Source organism: Delphinapterus leucas, chromosome 1 (assembly GCF_059928025.1).
Source record: "Delphinapterus leucas isolate spDelLeu-1000000601 "Yukka" chromosome 1, BTC_Dleu_Yukka2, whole genome shotgun sequence".
In the NCBI taxonomy this organism is placed as follows: domain Eukaryota; kingdom Metazoa; phylum Chordata; class Mammalia; order Artiodactyla; family Monodontidae; genus Delphinapterus; species Delphinapterus leucas.
In genome coordinates, this window is record NC_143129.1 from 123,209,095 (window position 1) to 123,235,762 (window position 26,668).

The 26,668-nt window shown below is 38.7% G+C and overlaps 1 protein-coding gene across 1 annotated transcript in view; it reads right to left on the reverse strand.

Moving 5' to 3' along the window:
• AK5 (adenylate kinase 5) overlaps positions 1-26,668 on the reverse strand; it is a 238,174-nt gene that overhangs the window by 204,655 nt on the left and 6,851 nt on the right. The window contains exons 3-4 of the mRNA XM_089920808.1: positions 21,637-21,804; positions 17,333-17,709 (exon numbers count right to left, since the gene is read on the reverse strand). Coding sequence (XP_089776934.1) covers positions 17,333-17,709; positions 21,637-21,804 — 545 coding nt within the window. The remainder of the gene's footprint in view (positions 1-17,332; positions 17,710-21,636; positions 21,805-26,668) is intronic.

The window sequence follows — 26,668 nt, forward strand, 5'->3', positions numbered from 1 at the left end:
AAATGAAATTCAAGAGTATATTAAGTGCTAACTGATATGGGAATGTAAAGTAGATAAGATATTATGTGATAGTTCCATTAATACTCCATGCGCAGACTTACTGAGTGGAATACAGGCTGAAAATTCACCACTAAAAGCCATTATTGAAGATTTCTATTTGAAGTTTAGATGGAAATACTTTTTTGCCCTTCAGCTTTGGTATCAGTCCAAAGAAAAATCTGGTATCTTTTTCTCAAGTGTAAGTTATCTTCATACATGTGGCTTGAAAGAAGCTAATACTTCAAAAGAAGATGCATGCTGATAGAGGGAACTTACCTCAACATAATAAAGGCCGTATATGACAAACCCACAGCCAACATCATTCTCAATGGTGAAAAACTGAAACCATTTCCACTAAGATCAGGAGCAAGACAAGGTTGCCCACTCTCACCACTATTATTCAACATACTTTTGGAAGCTTTAGCCACAGCAATCAGAGAAGAAAAAGAAATAAAAGGAATCCAAATCGGAAAAGAAGTAAAGTTGTCACTGTTTGCAGATGACATGATACTATACCTAGAGAATCCTAAAGACACTACCAGAAAACTACTAGTGCTAATCAATGAATTTGGTAAAGTAGCAGGATACAAAATTAATGCACAGAAATCTCTTGCATTCCTATACACTAATGATGAAAAATCTGAAAGAGAAATTAAGGAAACACTCCCATTTACCACTGCAACAAAAAGAATAAAATACCTAGGAATAAACCTACCTAAGGAGACAAAAGACCTGTATGCTGAAAACTATAAAACACTGATGAAAGAAATTAAAGATGATACAAACAGATGGAGAGATATACCACGTTCTTGGATTGGAAGAATCAACATTGTGAAAATGACTCTACTACCCAAAGCAATCTACAGATTCAATGCAATCCTTATCAAACTACCAAGGGCATTTTTCACAGAACTAGAACAAAAAATTTCACAATTTGTATGGAAACACAAAAGACCCCAAATAGCCAAAGCAATCTTGAGAAAGAAAAACGGAGCTGGAGGAATCAGGCTCCCTGACTTAAGACTATACTACAAAGCTACAGTAATCAAGACAGTATGGTACTGGCACAAAAACAGAAAGATAGATCAATGGAACAATATCAAAAGCCCAGAGATAAACCCATGCATATATGGTCACCTTATTTTTAATAAAGGAGGCAAGAATATACAATGGAGAAAAGACAGCCTCTTCAATAAGTGGTGCTGGGAAAACTCAACAGCTACATGTAAAAGAATGAAATTAGAACACTCCCTAACACCATACACAAAAATAAACTCAAAACGGATTAAAGGCCAAAATGTAAGGCTAGACACTATAAAACTCTTAGAGGAAAACATAGGCAGAACAGTCTATGACATAAATCCCAGCAAGATCCCTTTCGACCCACCTCCTAGAGAAATGGAAATAAAAAAAATAATAAACAAATGGGACCTAATGAAACTTCAAAGCTTTTGCACAGCAAAGGAAACCATAAACAAGATGAAAGACAACCCTCAGAATGGGAGAAAATATTTGCAAATGAAGCAACTGACAAAGGACTAATTTCCAAAATTTATAAGCAGCTCATGCAGCTCAATATTCAAAAAACAAACAACCCAGTCCAAAAATGGACAGAAGACCTAAATAGACATTTCTCCAAAGAAGATATACAGACAGCCAACAAACACATGAAAGAATGCTCAGCATCACTAATCATTAGAGAAATGCAAATCAAAACTACAATGGGGTATCACCTCACACCAGTCAGAATGGCCATCATCAAAAAATCTACAAGCAATAAATGCTGGAGAGGGTGTGGAGAAAAGCGAACCCTCTTGCACTGTTGGTAGGAATGTAAATTGATACAGCCACTATGGAGGTTCCTTAAAAAACTAAAAATAGAACTACCATATGACCCAGCAATCCCACTACTGGGCATATACCCTGAGAAAACCATAATTCAAAAAGAGTCATGTACCACAATGTTCATTGCAGCTCTATTTACAATAGCCAGGACATAGAAGCAACCTAAGTGTCCATCAACAGATGAATGGATAAAGAAGATGTGGCATATATATATACAATGGAACACTACTCAGCCATAAAAAGAAACGAAATTGAGTTATTTGTAGTGAGGTGGATGGACCTAGAGTCTGTCATACAGAGTGAAGTATGTCAGAAAGAGAAAAATACTATATGCTAACACGTATATATGGAATCTAAAAAAACAAGAAAAAAATATATGGTTATGAAGAACCTAGGGTCAGGTCAGGAATAATGATGCAGATGTAGAGAATGGACTTGAGGACATGGGGCGGGGGAAGGGTAAGCTGAGACGAGGTGAGAGAGTAACATTGACATATATACACTACCAAATGTAAAATAGATGGCTAGTGGGAAGCAGCCACATAGCACAGGGAGATCAACTCAGTACTTTGTGACCACCTAGAAGGGTGGGATAGGGAGGGTGGGAGGGAGACGCAAGAAGGAGGAGATATGGGGATATATGTATATGTATAACTGATTCACTTTGTTATAAAGCAGAAACTAACACACCACTGTAAAGCAATTATACTCCAATAAAGAGGTTAAAAAAAAAAAAAGAGCATGCTGAATACAGTTCTCTTTCACACTTATCTATGTTGATTGCTTAGCATTTACTTAAACACAAAGGCTGTCTCCAAGGAAATTTAGAAAAGACTATTAAGTTATTAGTAGGTGGAGGAGGGGGGATGGTATTTCCCTCTCTTCCTTAGGCATTACATTCTCTCTCTGCTTAGCTTATTTTAGAGTAACTCTTCTGATTCATATAGATAATGATGGAAAATACTTTACACTCATATCCTCAGACAATCTTTGAGGCATTAAGTAAGACCCAAATTCCAGTCAGAATTTGAGAAAATATCTTTAGAACATCTTGTTTTTAAGATTTTCTCGGACATCATAAGTATGAGAACCACTAAGGAAGATTCCTTCATTCTTCCACTCATTCAATCTGTAAGTGTTTATTAACTATTTTAATATGTTCCCACAGTGGTTAACTAGATCCCTCTTTTTTCATTCATTTCTTTTTGTTTTTTACGCTGATAAGCGGAGTTCTAGCACTACTTGGAAATGCATTTATAGGTGTTCAGTTCAACATATATTGAGCATCTGCTATGAGCCAACTACCATACTGGATGAAGGAGATGCAGAAGGGGCAACACATGGTGCTTGCCCACGAGGATCTCCCAATCCCAATGTGGAAGCAGACATAAGGTATTATTTCAATACAATGGAAATTCCACTATGTTGGAATACAGTTCCAAAATGAAATCCAGGGGCAGGGCACAGCAGAGACACAGAACAGGGCCTGGAGTTGTGAAGCTTGTGGCCCATGTGAATACCAAATGACTAAAAGGGATATCTTCTTTCGCCAGAAACTTTCCAGGGCTCCACTTTTCCTGGGTAAGTGTGTAGAGAGAGGAAGAAATGAAGAAATTATATCCAAGTCTATGTTTGGTAAGCAAAACTGGATCTATGAGAAATCCTGCTGATATAATGAAATTCCTCTTCTATCACTTATTCATTCACTTAGTGAGATCTTGTTGAATACTACCAAGCACCAGAAGTATAATAGTTGCATTTTGTATTAATAACGTATCTCATAATCTGGCCTCCAGCTCTAACTTGCTCTGATGTAACAGAATGTGATGAACTCAAGGTTTATTTTAGAAGTTGATGGCCTGGTAGCCATGGTTACATCCAGAGTACTGAGCTAAGCTGAGAGACTACCCAATGAAGTGACCAGCACTATATGTGAAATCAGGAGTCTTTCTGACAACCAGGAGTAGTCTCTGTGGGTATCCCCATCCTATCCCCTGCTCCTTAAATGCAACCCCACTTCTAGGAGGTGGGTAAAGGATATGTTTTTTTCCTTTAAAGATCTAATAAATGGGCTTAGTAGATTCAGTGTTTTAGAACATCTGGGATGGGAATTCAAAGTGTTATAATCTCAAGTCTATACACCTCAGATATGGCCCATCTGGAAGCTTTCTATCTGGAACGGGCAGAGTTTCATCATTGCTAATGATCATAGCACTCCGGATTCAGCTTCAACATCTTTCTCAACATAGCAGGCCAGGGAGCCATTACCATTTGAATATAGTACACCAGATGAAATATTTTTGTCACTGCTGGTTTATACACATTAGTGAGGTGGCTCCATAAGCCATACATAAAAATTAGTTTCAATCTCATTCTATAGTCACAATGAGTAACACACACACACACACACAAGCAATACAATTAACTAGATTTTCAATGCTAAGTAGTGGTGGAGAGAAGACGGTTTTTTAAAAAATTAAAACCAAGGAAGTTTTTCCCAGAATGGTTGATTTCCACTTTCAATATTCTACTCAGCCGTTTCAGCAGGCTGATCTTTAGCTTAATTTCCCATTAGTAACTGAGTGATTTTCCAAGGCTCTAGAAGACAACAGCCATTGTAAAAATGGGTCTTTTCAAACTGTCCTGGTGCCACTGAGCTGAAACCAGGCTTTTGAGTCTTTTTTGGCCACAGCAACTGTCTTCATCTTGGCCTTTCTGCTCTAACAGGGAGCCAGAGCGCTGAAATATAATAACTGTAACAGGATATTTTTATTCATTTAGTGTTTTGAAATGTATGAGTGATTTGGGAAGAAACAAATCTGAGCTGGAAACACGTTCCAAATATTTCTCTCCCTCCTATCTATCTGTCTATTTATCTACCTATCCCTGTGTATGTATACACATACATGCACATGTATACATACACACAGCTGAAAGAATAATATATATTAGAATACTTGGTAGTTCAAATACAACATACTTGGGTGAGTTTTCAGAAGGCTCATTATTAAATTTTAATAGAAAGCAAAGAAGCATGGATATGAAAAGGCCCACCAGAGATTTTAAACTATTATCCTTTTATTATCACCTACTCATTTCCTCACTCATTCAGTAAATATTGAGTGTTCAGTGTGTGCAAAAATAAAATTAAAGAATTTCCAAAAATTTCTAGACAAGAAGAATCAATGGTTGGTTCTAATAACTTGCTTTAATGCTTAACAATTGGTACTTTTAAAGAGGTTTTCATTATATGTAATTCAAAATTATTCTCTTAAATACAAATACATTTACTCGGCAGAGAAGAATCAGACAATATACTATTGATAAAACTCTTAGACATGCTTGAAAAACAGTTATGCGGAAATGACTATGAAGACAAACAACGATTTTGAAGTAAACATCACAGAACTAATAAAGCTAAATGTGCTTTCTCCTTCAAAATAGATCCTTTGGGGAAGTAAAAAGTCATTTTAATATGTTGTCCACTGTTCAAAATGGTTTTGGGACTGCCTTTTGGATCTAAGTCTAAAGAGGTTCTTTTGCGGGGTACAACCCAGTCCTTTGAGACTAGACTTGACCTTTTCAATTGCTCAGGGAGACAATATAGTTGGGTGGAAAGAGCACTGGGCATAGAAGTGTGGGTTGCTTCTTCTAGCTCAAGAGTTACTCTGGCTTTCACATTAACTAGATTTATGAAATCCAGCCAGTCACTTAACCTCTCTGGGAACCAATTGTCTCATTTACAAAATGAGATTGGTACTACCAAGCTTTTTTAATTCAAAGATTCTTTTTAAAGGTTTTTAAAAAATGCTAAGAGTTTCCATGTAGTAAAAGCCGTACTTTTGCTGTCAGCTGATTGAGAAAGTGCTGATTTTGCCTGCTTTTGTCTGCCTCTGGGATGACTCAGAGCCCCAGAGGCAGAGATCACCAGTTATGATATGCAGGGTAAAGTAGCCTCTAAAATTTGTACTTCTGTGAATCTGTGTACTCATGGAGGATCTTATTTAAAGCACGAATGGGGAGATTTTTCTTTTTGGCCATGATTCACACACATACAAAAGAGAGAACTGAAGACTACACCAGATTAAATGCAATAATCAAGTGCTACTCACCACATTAGAAAATTAGTCACTACTACCTTTTTGATGCAAACAAACACAAGTGTGTTATCCTTTGTCCCATCCACATTTATAGAGTGGTACCAATGACTATGTATTTGAATAGAGATACCCTTCTAAGTCAATATTTTAATAAGGAATCATCATGGGAAGTTAAATAATAAGCCAGAGATGGCTCACCCTATTTTTATAATAAATAGAAATTTGCTGCTAATATATAGAACTACAATTGATTTGTACCTTGACCTTGTATTCTGTGACCTTGCTAAATTTATTAGTTTTGGTAGTCATTTTGTAGATTCCTTAGGATTTTCTTTGTAAACAATCATATCATACACACCTACCGACAGTTTTGCTTCTTCCTTTTCTATATTTATGCCTTTAATTTATTTTTCTTGTCTTAGCTATTATTAGAACCTCCAGTACAAAGTTTAATAGAACTGGTAAGAGTAGACATCTCTGCAGTTCCCAGTCTTAGGGAGAAAGCACTCAATATTTCATAATTAGGTATGATATTAGCTACTGGTTTTTTTATAGGTGCCCCTTATCGATTAAAAGAGTTCCTCCTAGGCTTCCCTGGTGGCGCAGTGGTTGAGAGTCCGCCTGCCGATGCAGGGGACACGGGTTCGTGCCCCGATCCGGGAAGATCCCACATGCCACGGAGCGGCTAGGCCCGTGAGCCATGGCCACTGAGCCTGCGCATCCGGAGCCTGTGCTCTGCAACAGGAGAGGCCACAACAGTGAGAGGCCCGCGTATCGCAAAAAAAAAAAAAAAAAGAGTTCCTCCTGGGACTTCCCTGGTGGTCCAGTGGCTAAGACTCCATGCTCCCAATGCAGGGGGCCTGGGTTTGATCCCTGGTCAGGGAACTAGATCCCATGTGCCGCAACTAAGAGTTTGCATGGTGAAACTAAAGATCCCACATGCCGCAACTAAAGATCCTGCATGCCGCAACTAAAGATCCCGCATGCCGCAACTAAAGATTCCGCGCGCTGCAACTAAGGCCCGGTGCGGCCACATAAATAAATAAATAAATATTAAATAAATAAATAAGTTCCTCCCTTCTATTCCCAATTTGCTGAGTTTTTTACATAAACCAATGCTGAATGTTGTCAAATGCTTTTTCTGCCATTTTGGCCAAAAAACATACTCTATAAGATTTCAAGCTTTTAAAATGTATTAAGACTTGTGCTATGGCCGAGTATAGAGGTTATCTTCATGAAGGTCCCTTGTGCATTTGAAAACAATGTCTACTGTGCAGTTGTTGGATATTGTATTCCAGTTATGTTTATTGTTCCTCAGATCTTCCAGGTCTTTACTGATGTTTTGTCTCGTTTTTATGTGAAATAACGAGAAAGGATTGTTAAAATTATCAAGTATGAGTGTGGATTTGTCTGTTTCTCACCTTATTTCTGTCAACTGTTTGATTCAAATATTCTGAAACATTTTTATTAGGTATATACACATTATAATTTTCCTATCTTTCTGATGAATTGACCTTTCTATCACTATGAAGTGTTCTCTTTATTTCTGTTAAGAGTTTTTGTCTTAGAGTCTACTTTACCTAATACCAATAAAGTCATTCCAGCTTTCTTTTTTTAAAAATTTTACTTATTTATTTATTTTTATTTTTGGCTGAGTCGGGTCTTCGTTGCTGTGCGTGGGCTTTCTCTAGTTGCGGTGAGCGGGGGCTACTGTTCGTTGCGGTGTGTGGGCTTCTCATTGTCGTGGCTTCTCTTGTTGAGGAGCACAGGCTCTAGGCGTGTGAGCTTCAGTAGTTGTGGCACGTGGGCTCAGTAGTTGTGGCTCGCGGGCTCTAGAGCTCAGGCTCAGTAGTTGTGGCGCACGGGCTTAGTTGCTCCGCAGCATGTGGGATCTTCCCAGGCCAGGGCTCGAACCCGTGTCCCTTGCATTGGCAGGCAGATTCTTAACCACTGCGCCACCAGGGAAGCCCCAGCTTTCTTATATTTAGTATTTTCAGGGTATATCTTTTTCTGTCCTTTATTTTCAACCTGTCTGTGCCTTTATTTTATTTATTTTTTTTGCAATACGCGGGCCTCTCACTGTTGTGGCCTCACCCGTTGCAGAGCACAGGCTCCGGACGCGCAGGCTCAGCGGCCATGGCTCACGGGCCCAGCCGCTCTGCAGCACATGGGATCTTCCCGGACCGGGGTACGAATCCGCGTCCCCTGCATCGGCAGGCACTCTCAACCACCGCGCCACCAGGGAAGCCCCTGTGCCTTTACTTTTAAAAAGCAACTATTATAAAACTAAAGTATGTTTGTTTCTACCCAAATAATGAAAATCCCAGTTGAATCTTTCTGTAAAGGTAGGAGTCCTTTTGTAATGTAAACAATGACCCTGTTTATTCTTCATAGAAATTCAGCATCTCTGACCTTATTTTCTCATAACACAGGGCACACTTGTGCACATATTTACTCTACACAGAATGTGATGTGCTTAGAGTCAGTGAGGCTAAATTGGTTGGATCTGAGAAGAGTACTGTGGGCTTCCAAAATATATGACAGCCAGTTTAATTTGAATTTATATTTTTGGTAATTACTGAGGAGACTCAAATTATAACTGCATCTGCATTTTCTCAAGGAACTGGCCTTTTCTATTAAAGACATTAAGGGAATTGGGCCTGAAAAATAAGGAAATACAGGAGTTCCTGTTTGAATGAATCACTGTGCAAAAAATACAAAATGTTAACATTGGGAAAGCCTTTTATCACTCATACTTATCAAGCATTCTGGGCAAATAAAACCAATGGGTGCTGGCATAAAAAATGAAGATATAGTTACAGAACAACGACTATATGCAGTAGCTCATTACAGGGCTGTGAGGATGACAAAAAGTAGATGCAAGACTCTCTGCCTTAATGAATTTGTAATTGTGCAGTATCTTTTCCCTTTGCCTCTCTTGCTCCACTCTCCACCGTTCTCTCACCAACTCTGGGCCCTGGCTGGCTGACTTTCTGGAATGAATCAACGGGTTCTGTCGCTCTGTGGTTTTCAGTTGGTTTGGGGCTGTGGTCAACATCAGGAGGAGATCAGAGGAAGGGAGGAGATGAAAGTCTGGATACCTGTTCCCTTGGTTCTGGTCCTCTGGGTTTATCATAAGCTGGCTACCTCTCTCTACTGAAGGTCAAGGCTTCGGTAAGGAAGCCTTCTTCATATATCTGTCTTTTCTCTGAGTTCAAGGAACTTTTTCCCCTTACTGCACTGTGAGCCTGGGGATGGTAACCGATCCCACTTTTACCAGCCTTGTGATATTGAACTATCCTTTGTAGTTTCCTTGTGTCCTATACATACCCTTTCAATAATTTTTAATAAAATTTTTCTGTTTAGCCTGTTTGCATGTTCTGTATCTTTCCTGTTGGAACCTGACTGACACAGAAATCTAAAGAACGAATAGTTATCAATTTAAGGTACTATATGATAAGTGCTATACAAATATTACAGACAGTAAAATATTTTGCTCAACGAGCTGACAGTAGAGAGAAATCTCCAAGACTTGGGATCCTAAGGGAAGGTGTCCGGGGGAGGGTAAGATTTGACAAACAGCAAAAAATGACTATCAAGGAGGGACAAATAATGAGACAGCAAGGGCAAAAAGTGTTCAAGAGATGGTAAGACAAGCCAAGTCCATCTCAGATCAGATTGCACGGGGCAGTGATTTCACAGAGACCCAAGAACCCTATGACACTAATACTGAGAACACAGCTTATGTGAAATTCCTCCCATTCTAAGGAATTTCTCTCCCACTCAAGAAAGCAAGTGTGAAGACTAGTGAAGATGACATTATTGGGATAACTGTGGGCTTATGCTCTAATTTCAGAACTTCAGTATTATTAGCAACAGCAGGCTTGCTTCATAACTATGGCAACATGCTATGGCTGAGAACCTTTGCTATGTGCTGTTAAACACTAAATCAATTTGCACTTCAGTGTGCTTAAGAATCAGCTTTGCTAAAGATTTTTAACTTGTTAACTTGCAGATTCTTGGGTTCCACTCACGAAAAATTCTAATCCAGTAATTCTGTGAAGGGACTTGAACAATGCACATTTTTTGGCAAGGCACGTACCTGATTCTGAAACAAACCATACAGGGAGAAACATGTTCGTGGATAGTAATTGGCATTAAAGGCTTTCGACCAGAAGAATGAATTAATGACAATGGTCTTTTAGAAAGATTAATCTGGTCACAGGACACAAGACAGACTGGATGTGGAGAGAATAAGGACCAGAAAGGTGGAAAAGTGAAGACAATAGATGGAAGTGAGCACGTAGCACGAAAAGACTAGGAAGAAAGGAAATGAAGGGAAGGGACAGATGTGAGCAAAGTGAAGAATGAGTAGGTATTTATTTACTGAGTGTCATGGTGTGGTGGTTTAAAACATGCTGACAAGTTTTTGGGTTTTTTTTTGACACTCTCCTAATTAAAAAAAAAACAGTGGATTCTAAGTTCCTGCTCCTTGAATATGGGAGAATTAGTGACTAATTTCTAACAAACAGAAAGTGATCAATGTGATGCATGACCTTTGAAGCTAGGGTAGAAAAAGTGATAGGGCTTCCTCTGGCTCTCTTGGGTGACATGCCTTTGGAGCCCTGAGCTACTGTGAAGTCCAGTCACCCTGAGACCTCCATGTGATGAGATAGGAAAAGATGCTTGAGGAACTCCAGCTGTTCCAGACCCCAGCTATTTGAGTCTTCCTCCCAAATCAAGCATCAGACACGTTAGTAAAGAAGCCTAACTCCAACTACCATTTAAATACGATGTCCTGAGAGATCGTGATATATATGTATACATATAGCTGATTCACTTTGTTATACAGCAGAAACTAACACACCATTGTAAAGCAATTATATTCCAATAAAGATGTTAAAAAAAAAAAAAAGCTTCAAGTCATTAATTCCAGGGGGAAAGCATCCACATTTTCTTTACTATTTTGCATGAGCATGCTAATGCTTAGAAAAAAATTTGTTAATTAAAATTAAATCACTCCCCTTTAGAAGCAAATCAAATTTGTCTCCCTTAGGAATAGGAAATCAAATTATGAATCTGTCAAGTCAATTCACTACGAAAGCAGGATGACAGCCCTCTGAGCATTTTTTATGTCCAAGCATTTTTTAAAACTGTGTTTATCTAGTTGAGAATTTTTCATATATCCAATCTCACTCACTCAAACTCAGAACTTAACTCTATTCTCAGACGTAGCCATGTTTCTTAAGTCCTCATCAATGGACTGTGAGAAGTGATGTGTGCTGCCTTGGGGTCTGGGACTCAAGCAGTTGAGCACATACCTTCTCCACTCTTCTCCCTCTTCCAACCACCTGGAAGTAACCATGGCAGCGACCTAGCTTTCACCACGCAGATGTCAACCATGTCCCAGGGAAGTGGTTATCAAAGTGTGCTCTCGAGACCCCTGGGGATTGCTGAGACCCTTTCAGGGAGGAAACGGATCAAAACTATTTTCATACTAACACTGAGAAACTGTGTGCCTTTTCACTCTCATTCTCTCACAGATGTACAGGAGTTTTCCAGGGGCTACATGAAGTGTGATATCATAGCAGCTGGACTGCAAAAGCAGACATAAGAACGCAGCTCTCTCATATTAAGCTAGAACTTAAAGGGATTTGTAAAAATGTAAAGCAATGTTTCTCATATCTTTTTTTTTTGTGTGTGGTACGCAGGCCTCTCACTGTTGTGGCCTCTCCCGCTGCGGAGCACAGGCTCCGGATGCGCAGGCTCAGCGGCCATGGCTCACGGGCCTAGCCGCTCCGCGGCACGTGGGATCCTCCCGGACCGGGGCACGAACCCACGTCCCCTGCATCGGCAGGCGGACTCTCAACCACTGCGCCACCAGGGAAGCCCTCTCATATCATTTTTTTTTTTTTTAGTTTTGGAAAACATGGTTGCTTTTCATAAAAATGTGTTATCTTTGTTAACCTGTATGGATTTATTGTAATTTTTAATGACAATATTTAAAGATTTCAGTTTTAATTTCTCATATGCTAAATATCAACAGATATAGTCCATGTACATGAAAGCTTTTTGAATTTTTTAATAATTTTTAAAAGTGTTAAAGAGTCTTATGACCTAAAAAAACTGAGAACCATTGCTCTAGGGGCTGGAAGAACGATAACTTGGAAAGAACCTGCATCTGTGAATGAATGTGAGGACTGAAGCTATGAATGAATGAGGGCCCTCATTCACGGAGAGGCTGTCACATACAAGAGAAATAAGTTACTGTGTTACTCCAGTGTACCACTGTCTTTTTATTATAGCATCTTGGCTTCACTCTAAAAAATACAGACAATAGTCATATGAGTAGGACACTACTACATCAAAAACTAAATTATATGGTATTGGTTTTCTTGGGCAATAAAGGTACAGATATTTTAGATTAGAAGTTGGTGACCCTTGTTATACCATTGCAAAATGATTGGTATAACTATTGTGATAACTTGGAAGACAGACCATGTTCTTATGGAGCCCATAGTTAGAGATGAAATGGCTAGAAAGAGCTAGAATGTTAGTATGTGTTGATGTTCTCTGTTGTGTTTGGCAACATATAACAAGAAAAAGATAAGCCCAAGAAAGAACTGACCAAATTGCAAGCAGATAAAGAAAAACGAAAGTATCTGGTAATTTAAGACCTTATAAGATTGAAAAAGCCAACTGCTTCTATATCTCTAGACAGCAGAATATATGGCTAGTGCTGTTCAAAGGACTCCCAATAACTACCCAACTCCTTCCAAAAGTAGGGACCCAGCCCTAAGGCAAAACCCAGACTAAGAATGTTGCCTTCCTACCCAAGCCTGTTGTTTTATATGGCCTCAAAGTAACTGCCATCAAGATGAGAAAACAAACAAAGCAGCTTAATATCTATTGATATGTCCAGAAAAGGACTTTGAGTGTAGTTACAGATACGTGGAACTACCTGCAAGCAAAAAGAGCAGAAGCCTACCAAATTTTTGAGAAAATGCAAAGCAACTATAAGCCTAGCCAGAAAAAGCTTGTGTATTTTTCACACTTAAAATACCTCCCCTAAGGAAGGCGAAGTCTCCAACACATCACTTTGATGTGACCCGTGACCATGCAGAATAGACAATAAGGAGAACTTCTCAGAGGGCCAGGGGACTCAGAAGAGAACAGGCAAAGAGTTACTCCTTGAGAGAGAAAATGGAGTTGCCAATGGGCTAAGCCAGGAAATCACTCCACTTTCAGGGCAGAGACCCTTGGCAATCCCTGCCTCACAGCATTTATTTGCTGTGGTTCAGGGACTACCATTTATATTGCCCAAATTCCCTTTTCTGAATAGAAGCCTCTATTTCCCTTCTTCTGGTATTACGCCTCCATTGCTTATTGTTGGCAGGGAGGTCAGATAACTTGATGTTTATAGGTGTCTGTGATGAGGAATCAAATCTGGACCGAACGGAGAGAACTGAATATCAATAAAGATTCTCGACTTTTGAACTAGATGATGGGGTTCTGGTCTGTGTTCTTTAGGGAGCGAGTGAGTACATTCTGTGTGGGAAGAAGGGAGCCTGGAGACATTTGGATGGTCAGAGGGGCAAACTTGGCGTAGAAGCTGCTAGTCAGTTCTCTCATCCTTCCACAGTAATAGAACTGGACTAAGTTTCCCAGCCTGCCTTGCAATTACAACACATCTAAATTCTCAACAACGTCATGTGAGCAGAAGTGATGGATGCCACTTCCAGATCTGGGACTTCAGACCTTCATGTTCTCTTCCCCTTGTGTGCCAGTTGGAACCCACAGGTGATGGCAACCCTGCTTCGATCAGACAGATGATGGCATGGCCTAGGAGGTGGCAGAACAACAACTTGGAAAAAACCTAAATGATCTCAAGGAGAAAAGCTGCCCAGTCAATCTGGACTGTTCATGTTGACATTTTTCCCTATGAGAAAAAAAAAATACACTTCTTTGTCCACTTAAGTGTTAGGTCTTTTTGTTACAATGGTCTTACCATCACTAGTGTATATGGCTGATGTCAGAAATCCATCTCTTCTTATGCTCTGGACCTGTGAGGAAGTCTTGGGGAAAAATTTCTGCCTGTGTGTTTATACATGTCCACATGTTCAGTAAAAAAAAAAAAAAGCTGGTTAAAGAAAAACTTTGAGGAGTGTGGTATAACAAAATATATATATTTAGTGTTCGTCCCTGATTCCTGACACAGAGCTTCTAAAACACTTGGAATTTCCTGAGTGATAGAAATGTCTTCTGTTGTTCGTAATTAGCACCTTCTGACTACACTTGAGTCTAAGCTAATGAGGTGACTCAGGGCAGGGCCACTGGATAGCCTCAGGATGGAGTTGGTTTGCTGGAAAGACCAAGCATGAGACGAGAAGGTGAGAACTTTCAGCCCCATTCCCCCGCCTCCACGGAGGGGAAGGGGATTTGAAGACTGGGTTATAAAAACTCTTCAGCAATGAAGTTTGGGGAGGTTTTGTGTTTGTGAACACACTGACGTGCTGGGAGGGAGGTGCACCCAGAGACGGCATGCAAGGTCCCTGCCATCGTCAACCCCATACCTTGCCCTACACACCTCTTCTATTTGGCTGTTCCTGAGTTGTATTCTTTTTTTTTTTTTCTGAGTTGTATTCTTTATAATAAACTGGTAAATGTAAATAAAGCATTTTCCTGATTTCTGTGAGTTGGTCTCGTGAATTATCAAATCTGTGGGGGATGCCATGGAAAGCTCCAAATTTACAGCTGTTTGGAGAGAATACAGGTGACCTTAGGACTTTTGAATGATGTCTGAAGCGGGGGGCAGTCATGTAGGACTGAGCCTTAACCTGCAGCGTCTGTGCTAACTCCAGATATTTAGTGTCAGAGTTGAATTCAATTCTTGGACATCTAGTTGGTGTCAGAGGACTGGAGAATTGGTGTGGAAACTCCCCACACATTTGGTGTCAGAAATGGTAGCCAAAAAAATGACATCACAGGAGCTTAAGCCTACATAGGGTGCGGAGTAATAGGCGCTGACCCTAACACTTTGCTTTACATAAACCCTGCAGCTTTGCCTCTGCGCTCTCCGAACTCCTGCAGCTCATCAAAGGCAGCACCAACTTCAGACACCACTGGACTGCCTGGGGGGGCAAGGACCTCTAGGCTGCTACAGTGGCAACCTAAGAAAATGTTACATTGGACATTTCTAGCCTCAGAAGTGTGGCTCAGAACAGTAAACGCAAGTGACTGTACATTCTACAGAAAGATACCAGACCATCTCATGGAACCTGCTAGCAGGTGTCCCCAAACTGATACCGTGACCCTTCACCCATTGTGGTGAAGGCCCATCACTCATGACCAGGCTATAGAAGAGAAGGTGGAGATTGATCAGGTGTGCAGAGAGAGCTGCTGGAGAGTCATGCATTTTCTGCCCCTTCCTCACTACTTGCCCCATTGCAACATAAGGAAGAATTTCAGGGTTCTGAGACAACACTTTAGGTTTCTGAGCCTGAATCAGGCCCAAGCTGAGGATAGCAGACATGTTAAACTGAATGAGAAACTGAAGTTTTGATTTATATTGGACTGGGCTTTTTTTTATTAAATTTTTTTCCAGCTTTACTGAGATATAATTGTGGACTGGGCTTTTTAATACCTAAAAATGAAACTATCTGTGACCAGGAAAACTCTAGGATCTGCCTGAGTTATTATCCAGGGGTGAAGCAAGAGACATAGCATGTTTGAAAAGCGATAGACAGAAAGAATCACTCAGCTTTTCTGCTTGTACTCGCCAAGTGCATTTCATTTGAAATGAAGTGTGGACCAGGTTTGCGTGTGAATTCCTGCCTGATTGGCTCTCATGCTTCCACTGTAGCCACGAATCACATGGAATGGCTGACATAGTACCCATTTTCAATAGCAATATCATCTGGCAGCAATAGCAAAAACAAAAAATGGATTTTTCTAGTTTTTCTCTCTTCAAGGCCAGAGCAATAAGAACCAAGCCCGTAAGCTGAGTAAGAAGAGGTTCTGGACTTGCTGTGGGAGGGAGAGATCTGAGGAGGGGAGAAAGATATTCCAGCACAGTAAGCATCCCCAAAACAGTTAATGTGAATATTCAAAGACAGCTTTCATGAAGCCATCTTTGGCCTTGAACTGCCTAACTCCACACTTCTTTTGTATGAGACATAAACTGACAACTTATTTGACTTAGTTCTCCTTGATATAATATCGGTCATATATTAAAGGCTTCTCTAAATAAGGAAAAGAAAAACAAGTTCGTAGAAAAATAGGCAAAGAAAAGCAGGCATTCACACAGGGAAGAAATACAAATGGTGAATAAGTATCTGAAAATATACTTAACCTCAGTAATAACTCAAGAAATATAAATATAAAAAGTGAAATACTGTTTCTTACTTAACAGGTTGGCAAGAATTTTAAATATGAATTATATCTGGTTGGAAAGGGTCTGGAGAAATATACTGCTATTCAACATCGATGGGACTATAACTTGGAAAATTCTTTTTGGAGGACAGTTTGGAAATAGCTATGAAAATTAAAACTGCATTTGTATATGAGCATGCACACATGTCCATGCCTGGGTGTGTAAAAGTGTAGTATATAGAAAAAGGCCTGGAAGGATATATAATAAGCTTAACACTATTTCTATGTCTCAGGAGAGGATGGGCAGTGGAATGGAAGAAGGGCATTAATGGACATTCACTTTTTACACCAGGACTTAAAATTTGTTATTTTTGTAATTAACATTTTTCAATGAAAAATTAGACACACTAGCTTTACAAAGATTAAACAGATATACAAAATATTTTAATTGATTTATTTCTCTTTCAAATAGATTATTGGGTATCGAGCAGGCATAGTCTACTCAAATTTGAGTAAACTTTGGCACACTGAACCCTGCCTTGTTATAGACAGGTGGTTTAGTGTTTCATACACTGGTGAAGAGGGCTTCCTTAGCTGTGAGTGTAGGGTGATATTTTACATCCCCAGGCAGTACTGAATAAGGCTTGTTTTAAGTGATTAAAGATTAAAAATACAATCTTAGGGAAAGTATTCTGAAGTAAAGGTTAGAGAGATGTGCATTTTTGTTAAAAAAATAATGAATTCTATTATTGGTTTTTATCTTTTCTTTTTGGCAGAGACTGCGTTCAGTTTTTAAGCATGTGTGCCAACGAAATGACCTTCTGCCAACCCAAATGAATGTACTTGTTCATTTTCAGATTAGAATTCATTCCAAATAAGAGCAAGTCTTCCAAGAAATATATATATATTTTTTTTAATCTCAAATATTTAAGCAAAAAAAAAACAAGGTCATTTAAAAGATAAGGAGACATTCTTACTTGGTCCTCAAAAGATAGAGCCTGGGCAACATCTCTGGGAAATCCATCGATAACAATGCCCAATTCCTCAGGCATTTGCATCAATTTTTGTTTTATCTCTGTAATTGTTGTTTCCTTTTTTAAGAAAAAAGATGAAAAACCACAGTTAAACTTATACTCACAAGTATAAAAATCTTTGCAGAATAGAAGCAAATTATACAACAGTACCTGAGGGGCCAATTCTCCAGTGGTAATTATTTTGGCAATAAGACTCCATTTCCTATTGCTGCTGGCACTGTGGATCTTCTTCCTTAATAATTCTCCCACAGAAATGTATTGAAATCCATAACGTTCAGCGATTTTCAAACTCTGAGTACCCTTTCCACTTCCTGGACCACCTATCATTTAGAACAGGCAAAATTGGGACCTTCTGATACAATAAGAAACACCCTTTCATACAACTATTATCTTCATCTTGAGATGCAGAGTCTAGACCAGTACCAGGGCAGAAACCATTCTACTTGTGGCATCTCAGTGCTACCTCTGAATGCAGAGAAGGTGTAGATTTAGCCGAGGGAAGGGTAGAATTGTCGTGATTGATTGTATTAGATGAAAGAGACATTTTTTCCCTTACCGATTTTAGTAAACTACTAGTTTTAAAAATTGAATAATGCAGTTGAAAGAAAGCGCTTCCGTTTTTCTGTGTAAACTCTAATACTTTTATCCTCTGTAATCAAAGAAGAATCTATGATATACAAAAAACAATGACTGCAATGGCAGAAATGTGTTACATCCGAACAAAGAGTTAATGTGCAGTTTCGTGAAACGTAAAAATTAGTTTTAACCAAAGCCACACCAATATTGACATGGCTTATTTAAATCTTTCTTTGAATTGTCTGTTCATCCATCTCCTTGCCTTATATCCTTTAAAATTCAAAAGAAGTTTTATGCAGTAAATACGCAGAGTGAATGGAAGAGATCTTTAAGGTAGAACAATTTCATAGAACTCATGATAGTTTTGATTTTGTGATACATTAGCATGAAATAATCAATATTTTGCAACATAAATCAATACCAATAATCAGTAACTGCCATTTATTTTTTAAAAGCATAAGCACTAAAAAATCATAAAATGTATGTCTCAGATTTTATTTCCAAATCATATTACATTATTTTAGTAAATTTATATTTCTAGACAACCTAGACTAACTGGAATCTAAAGTCTGAGCAAATTTCAAAATAAAGCACATAACAATCATCCCAGTGTGATTTGTTATTTGTTGGCAATTATAAAAATAAAATATTTTAAAATACTTAATCATAAATTATTGACTGTAGAAAAAATATTTTAAAAAGTCAATGATAATAAGTAATGAATTGTTTTTGGTGCTAGTCACTGAAACATAATTATAATTGGTTAAGCAATATTAAAAATAAAAATTCAATAGAAAAGTGAGTTGATGTTCTCTCTACTAATTCAATTTATCAAGTTTTTTGGGTGGTAGCAATCATTTTACATACCATTATTTAGTATATTTTAAGAAATTCTTGTTGCAAATAACATAAGCAAAAAAGAATGGTGTTTGCTTCGCTTTGTTCTGGATTTTGTAAGAAGAGTTCTGAGTGAGTGAACTTGGTTGGCTAGGGGTTATTTCCTCTTTAAAAATTTTAATGTGCATAATTCTAAGATCAACTAGTATACTGAGACCCTTTCCTTAACCTCAATCCCAAATAATGATCCTAATAAAACTGGTTTTTGCCTTTTCATTGCCTTATTAAACTTATGATAGAAATTTGTTTACATTTTTGACATTGTCTTTCTAAGAAACTCTAAATCCAACCCTATTAGACTTACCATTATAAATTACTACTGTATTAAATTCATTACTTCACAAATAAAAAGTTTTGGTTCCAAGTAGCTGCTCTTGGCCTATTAAGCCATGGGCAAACCATGGACTGGCTTGAAGACAAATAATTACATGATCAATGCCATCAACAAATTCAAACTAATTTGATCCCCGAAGAATGAAAGTTATCTTTCATATTTTCACACCTGATCTGACAAATCATCAAAATAAGAGAACATATTGAATTTTTAAAAATTCAGACATGCTAAGAAAGTTATGGCACCTTCAAGGAAAAACATTTTTTTGTCAATTAATGGAGGCATTAGCAGACAACAAAAAAATACGATTAGCACAATTGACAGAGAAGAGCATTAATTTATTGGATGAGTTTGATTACCAGAGCTTCCTAACAAACTAATCTTACTTTCTTCTCCCTGAAACCAGAGTAAGTTTAATTTTGCTATATTTATTTAATTCTACTACTTATAAATATTAGGATCCATCTAACTGTTAGATTTTATGATTATGCTAACATAAGAGAGATTCATTAATATCTGTGCCAAGAAGGTTACCTTTAAAAAAAAAAATCTGTATTGCCAGAAGGGAAATTTTGCTTATTTGGATGTGGATATCTGTACCTCTCCCACTCTTTTTCAGGTTGGAACTAATAAAAATTTGTAAGGTTCAGGTACAATTATTTTATAATTCCTCAAAAGTCATAAAATTGTCTCAATTTTCTCAGATAACCTCAGATTCACTTTTTCTGTTCTTCTCTTATCTCAGTCCTCTAAAAGTTATTTACACTCATTGGTTCTGTATCATTCTTGTAATACATAAAATGTTACAACACACAGTGTAAGTCTAAAACCAAAATCACACCCTTGGGAAGCAAGCTGATTTTACTGAGTAAAAAAGAACTGTGAAGTGTAGGAGATTTAAGCATTTATATCTTCTCCACAGATCTTAGTTTACTGAAATAGTTTAATCATTTTCATATAAAATTCACAATGCACAAAAAGTTCACATATATGTGCTGTTTTATACAAGAACAACTTGTTTTACACCTTTTTCATGGACAATCAAGCCTTCATTTGTTTATCCTGATAATAATCACCAATATTGTACTAACAGCAAGAAAAACAAAAATGAAAGAATATCTCATTTTAAAAAGGTGAAATAATTTCCAATTATTCTCCACCTGTAGCTCTATTTTTTAATGAAGCATTTCCTTTTCTTCTAGGTAAGAACCCCAAATTTTTAAGCACACACACAAAAATTCCACCTTCAAGAATAGATAGAGATTTATGGCATAATAGTGGCTGCCATAAACCATGAGAATATTTTGACTTTTAGAAAGCTGATTTCTGTACTCTCGTCTTACAATTATTTTTCTATAATATAACAATTCAGGGATAAACATATGTGCAATTTTATTTTCATTACACTTATAGATGTACAAATATCCCTCTAGACTGGTGAACTTAAATTCTTGTTCTAGTTTGGTGTGCTTATTTGCATGTTTTTTCCCCAGTTGCCATCATCGTTACATCTTCTGGGAGCAGTACTTCTTTGTTTGGGGGCTGTATACATTTGGCCCTCGGTTAACAGTTACTGGCTAGAATAGCTTTAACATCTTATGCTAGATTTTTGCTTTTGGTCATCTTTGTGAAAGCTGAGTCAAATTGGAAAGTGAGACAATGACTACAAATGTTTCATGTTGACAGGACTCTTCAAAATTTTATAGCTTTTGAGGAAGTTAGAATTTGCAAAAGTGGTCAAAAATGCATTCTGCAAAATTACTTAAGACATTTTCAATATCTAATCCTTCTGAAATGGCATCAGACTGATATTTTCATATTCAACATAAGATTCATAGTGGCAATTTAAAAAATTAACTATTATCCTTGTTATTTTCATTAATACTCAGGTGTTACGTGCTGTGTAAAACACTATTCTATTAGATTTGCTTGTCTAATAACAACAAACTTAGATTTTATCATTGGTGCCAGTCTGTCATAAGGAAGATTCATTTACATGAATCTTTACCAACATATTATTATTGTTGTTTATTTTTTGCTCTGAAGTTAATAGTGAATAAAAATACAATTTGTTGAATTAAAGGGAAAAAACACATCATGTTTAGAAAACTTCTAATGGATTCAGCTATCTACGTTAAAAATTAAGCAAATAAAAACCATAAGATGGTAAATCTTCATTTATTACAGAGAATTTCTACGACATTGTAATGAGATTCTATAAAAGTGCAATAAGCATTAGATTATATAATTATAACAATATATGTTTTATTGAAAAGTATGCTAAAAATATTTCCATCTACTGTCTCTCAAGCTTTTGTTTCCATTGTTTGTCAATATCCAACTATTTGCAAATATGATGTATAGTTGACATAATTTTTGAAATGTAAATATATAAACAAAGTGAGCAACAGTATGAAAATTTTGCTTTCTGTCCTCGTACCTATGACAAGAATGATTTTTGGTCGAGGTCTAGTAGGATCAAAGACCTCATACTCCTCAATTAACTCCGCAGTCTCTGAGAGGTCTGTGTCACTTTCTATGGAGAATTGATGGATTGGAGGGAGCCGATCATACCGTCGATAAGGAAAGTTTGAATTTTCAGGCATTACTGCAAAAGAGTAAGATAACTTTGAAACGGAAAAAAAAGCACAATAAAACATTTTTTTGCACTTAACCAATTAGTTGAAGAAATTTAAAAATGAAATGAGTCTGATTTTTTTCAACTGGAAGAAGACTCCTGTCTCCTTAAGTCGGCAGCAAACTTTTCCTTAAAGGGCCAGATAATCAACATTGTGGGTTTTGAGGAACAGAGAGTCTCATACTCCACTTAGCCAGGAAAACAGTTGTAGACAATAAATACACAAATGGGGACTTCCCTGGTGGCTCAGTGGTTAAGGATCCGCCTTCCAAGGCGTGGTACACGGGTTCAAGCCCTGGTCGGGAGGATCCCACATGCCGCGGAGCAACTAGGCCCATGTGCCACAACTACTGAGCCTGCGCTCTAGAGCCCACGAGCGACAGCTACTGAGCCTGCGTGCCACAGCTACTGAAGCCCGTGCACCTAGAGCCCGTGCTCCACTGCAAGAGAAGCTGCCACAATGAGAAGCCTGAGCACCGCAATGAAGAATAGCCCCCGCTCACCCAACTAGAGAAAGCCCGCACGCAGCAACGAAGACCCAACATGGCCAAGAATTAAATCAATCAATCAATCAATAAACAAATAAACAAATGGATGTGCTTGTGTTCCAATTAAACTTTGTTTATAAAAAACAGGCAGTGAGGGGCTTCCCTGGTGGCGCAGGGAAGAGAGTCCGCCTGCCGATGCAGGGGACACGGGCTCGTGCCCCGGTCTGGGAAGATCTCACATGCCGCAGAGTGGCTGGGCCCGTGAGCCATGGCCGCTGAGCCTGCGTCTCCAGAGCCTGTGCTCCGCAACGGGAGAGGCCACAGCAGTGAGAGGCCCGCGTACCGCAAAACAAAATAAAACAAAACAAAACAGGCAGTGAGCCAGACTTGGTCATGGGTCATAGTTTGCCAACCTCTGCCCTCGAGGAACCTTCTTAAGTACTGCCTAGTCTTGCTTGGTAGTTGGTATACATCCTAGTCACCGAAAATGGTGCTCCTAGAGTTTTGTAGCACACACCTTCACAACTTTCATAACCATATGCAGCTGCCGATCGAGGCAATGCTTATGCACAACGTGTTTCATTTATCCATAAATATAGATACGCAATCACTATGATCCAGGTGCTCTACTGTAGTCCAATGGAATGGCTTGGTGGCATAACGCACAAAAACTTAAGGTACTGTCACAAGACAGGTAAAGAGTAGCAAACAATTTCTATATTTGGAACATCTTTCAACATCGCTTAACTTTACATTCTCAATATTTATTATCTTTAATCTCCTTGATTTAAAAAGGTAACTATGAAGATTTAAATTTACATCTACAACAGCAATAAATCTTTGCTATTTATTGTCAGACATGTTAGTGTGTTGAGGATGGTTCAGTAGAAGAATACAATAAGAGGTAGTCCTGTCCCCACAGAGCTTACAGACTAGAGCTCACATGCTTATATCTGACAGCGGTATGCACACCAGGCAGGATAAGGGCTAAAATGAATGCCTCTTATGGTAAACACCATAGGAGTTCAATTGATGGGTAGATCCATTTGGGCAGGAGTGGTAGAAAAAGACTGCAAAAGAGGCAGGACTTGAACTTCGAAAGACTAGAACAGGTGATGAAAAGTGGAAAGTACTTCTCAGTTGGTAGAAACGAAACACAAAGACTCAGAATCTGAAATACAAATGACATGTTCAAATAGATCAGAGGACAGAGCCGGCAAGCCCAAGTGAGGCAGATGCTCTCTACCAGCTATTGCTGTTTGATTCATGGATCTTTCCTTCCTCATCCATGTGCTGGTATTCAAGGAGGCAAAGAGAAGGCCTAACTACCCAAAAAGCACCTGGCCTGCCATGAGTAATGTGGCTAAGCAGATTACTGGATTTTAGCACGGCAAAATACTCACATTTCCCTGGAGATCAGGTAGAACTTTCCATTCTCTGCTGATACAATAAATGAGGTCATTGACTACTGACTCATGGAACTCACTTTAATTCCACGAAAAGAGTGAAGTAGTCTACAGATGACAGTGGATATTCTTTTTTTTTTTTAATTTTATTTATTTTTGGCTGTGTTGGGTCTTCGTTGCTGTGTGCAGGCTTTCTCTAGTTGTGGCGAGCAGAGGTTACTCTTCACTGCAGTGTGCAGGCTTCTCACTGCAGTGGCTTCTCCTGTTGTGGAGCATGGGCTCTAGGCGCCCGGGCTTAGTAGTTGTGGCACGTGGGCTCAGTAGTTGCGGCACGTGGGCTCTAGAGCGCAGGCTCGGTAGTTGTGGTGCACGGGCTTAGCTGCTCCACAGCATGTGGGATCTTCTTGGACCAGGGATTGAACCGGTGTTCCCTGCATTGGCAGGCGGATTCTTATCCACTGCATCACCAGGGAAGTCCCGACAGTGGGTATTCTTTAGAAAATTCTGGGAAGAGCTATGTCAGGAAAGGCACTAACAACATTATCCAGTTCTGCCTTGAAATTGAACTGCTTCACCCAATGCAGGGCAAAACTCTAAGCATTATCATTGATTACCTTCTTCCCTCACTCTTCATATCTATTCCCATAGGCTTCTCTCCAAAGCATATCCCAAATGCACAAGTTTTTCTCCATCTCCACTACCACAACTCATCCCCAAGCCGCCATCATTTATCTGGACTACTGTAGACTCTACGAATTGCTTGCTTCTACACCACAGTTCATTGCTTGAAATGTTCTTTCCTTGTTGAGCCCATGGCTGACTGCTTCTTGTCATTCACACCTCAGCTTAAATGTCACCTCCTATAAGAGGACTTTACTGACCTTTTAATCTAGGGTAGCCAGCCAGTTAATTTCAAGGACATCACCCCTTATAATAATGTTCTGCACAGCACCTACCACTTCACCATTGTTTGTCCTCTCCCATTAGAATAAGTTCTATAACAGCAGGGACCTTTCCTATCTGGAACTTTGTATCCCTGGGAGCTAGAACTATGCTTGGCACAAAGTTAGTGTCCAATAAATACTTGCTGAACCAATAACAAAGAGAACAATCTTGCTGAAGTAGATGGTGCCCATGGAGAAAAGCCAGAAGATGGGTAGGTAGAGTGTGGCCACAACGTGGAGGGCCTTGATCACCAGGGTAAAGGGTTTAGCTTTAATCTGGTAGAAAGCCAGTGGAGGTTTCTGGTGGGTAGAGAAATAACATGATGAAATATGAAATATATTTTTTAGGAAAATTAACCTGGTGGTGGTTAGAATGGATTTGAGTAGGGAGAAACTAGGAGCAGAAAGGGTAGCAGCTAGGAGGCTGTTAAAGTAGTTCACAGGTAAGAGGTGAGGGCTTAGACTAGAGGGGAAGTAGGGGAAATGGAAATGAATGGTTGGATATGGAGGACATGATTCGGATTCAGATATGAGAGATGACAGAAGATGACAGCTCAAAAACAATTGCCAGGGGCTTCCCTGGTGGCGCAGTGGTTGAGAGTCCGCCTGCTGATGCAGGGGACATGGGTTCGTGCCCCAGTCTGGGAAGATCACACATGCCGCGGAGCGGCTGGGCCCGTGAGCCATGGCCGCTGAGCCTGCGCGTCCGGAGCCTGTGCTCCACAACTGGAGAGGCCACAACAGTGAGAGGCCCGCATACCGCAAAAAAAAACCCCAAAAAACAAAAAACAATTGCCAGGTGTCAAGTCTAAAACAATAAGGAACATATTGCATTTCATTCAGTATCTTTCTGCCCTGTCTTTTATGCTCCAGAAATACTGGGCTTCTCTCCTTCCTGTCTTTATCCTGGCTTCTTCCTCTATGTCAGAAATCTCTGTTCTCTGTTCCCTAGTATACTCTCAATCTCCTCCATCCTTCTCTAGTTGACACCTACTCACCTCTCCGTCTCTTAGTATTAGCATATCACTTCTTCCAGGAAGCCTACCCTGAACCCTGGCTTAGGTTGGATCCATCTCTCTGTTAATATGGTTAGTTCTATAGCATATGGTATTTTCTATAGCATCCATTGTGCTTCTAATTATATTTTTAACACCTGACTTCATCACTAGACTATAAGGGCAGGTGCCATGTTTGTTCATGAGGGCAGGTGCCATGTTTGTTATTTTTTGGTGGTTACATTCTTGGTCTTAAAAGAGTGTCTGACACATAGTAGTACTCAGTAAGTGGAGGAGGGCTGGTTTTGAAGCAAATATGATATGTTTGGTTTTGGACATGTTGAGTAAAGCTGACAACGAGATATTCCAGAAGAAAAGCTCTATGGACAGTTGGAGTTATGGGACTAAAACTCTTATTTGTGAGTAATTATTTGTTCAATTGTATACAAACGGTAGAAAAAAATGGATGCTCACCTCATATTTACGGTACAATGCTTTAAAGAACTGTCAGCTAATAATTTATCCTTGCTTTTATCATATTTTTACTTAGGAAAGTAATTTGCTTAAAAATTATTAAAATGTTCTATTTCACGGAATAATTTTTCATAATTATATATTAGCATGGTTATGTCAATATTTCAGCAAAAAAATGCATGAATCACTTTCTGTTTCTAGACATAATAATAGTGCTTACAGTTACAGGGAAGTTAGTAATTTTGTTGATTTTAATAAGCTATTCTGTAAATCATAGTGAAAAACCTACAAAGCACACACGTGCAAAGCATTTCATAAAATAATATTTTATTATTATAGGATTAATCAGTTTAGAAACCATTTTCTGTCTTTTAGCCTAAGTTCCAGATATTAAACAGTGTGATACAACATTCTTGTCACCATAGTATGTGAAAGGTTTTATATGATGATTAATTAAAAGATCTATGAGTTGGAATTCTGGTAAAGTACTAGCAGATATGGAAATTCTAAAATTAACTAGTGATTTC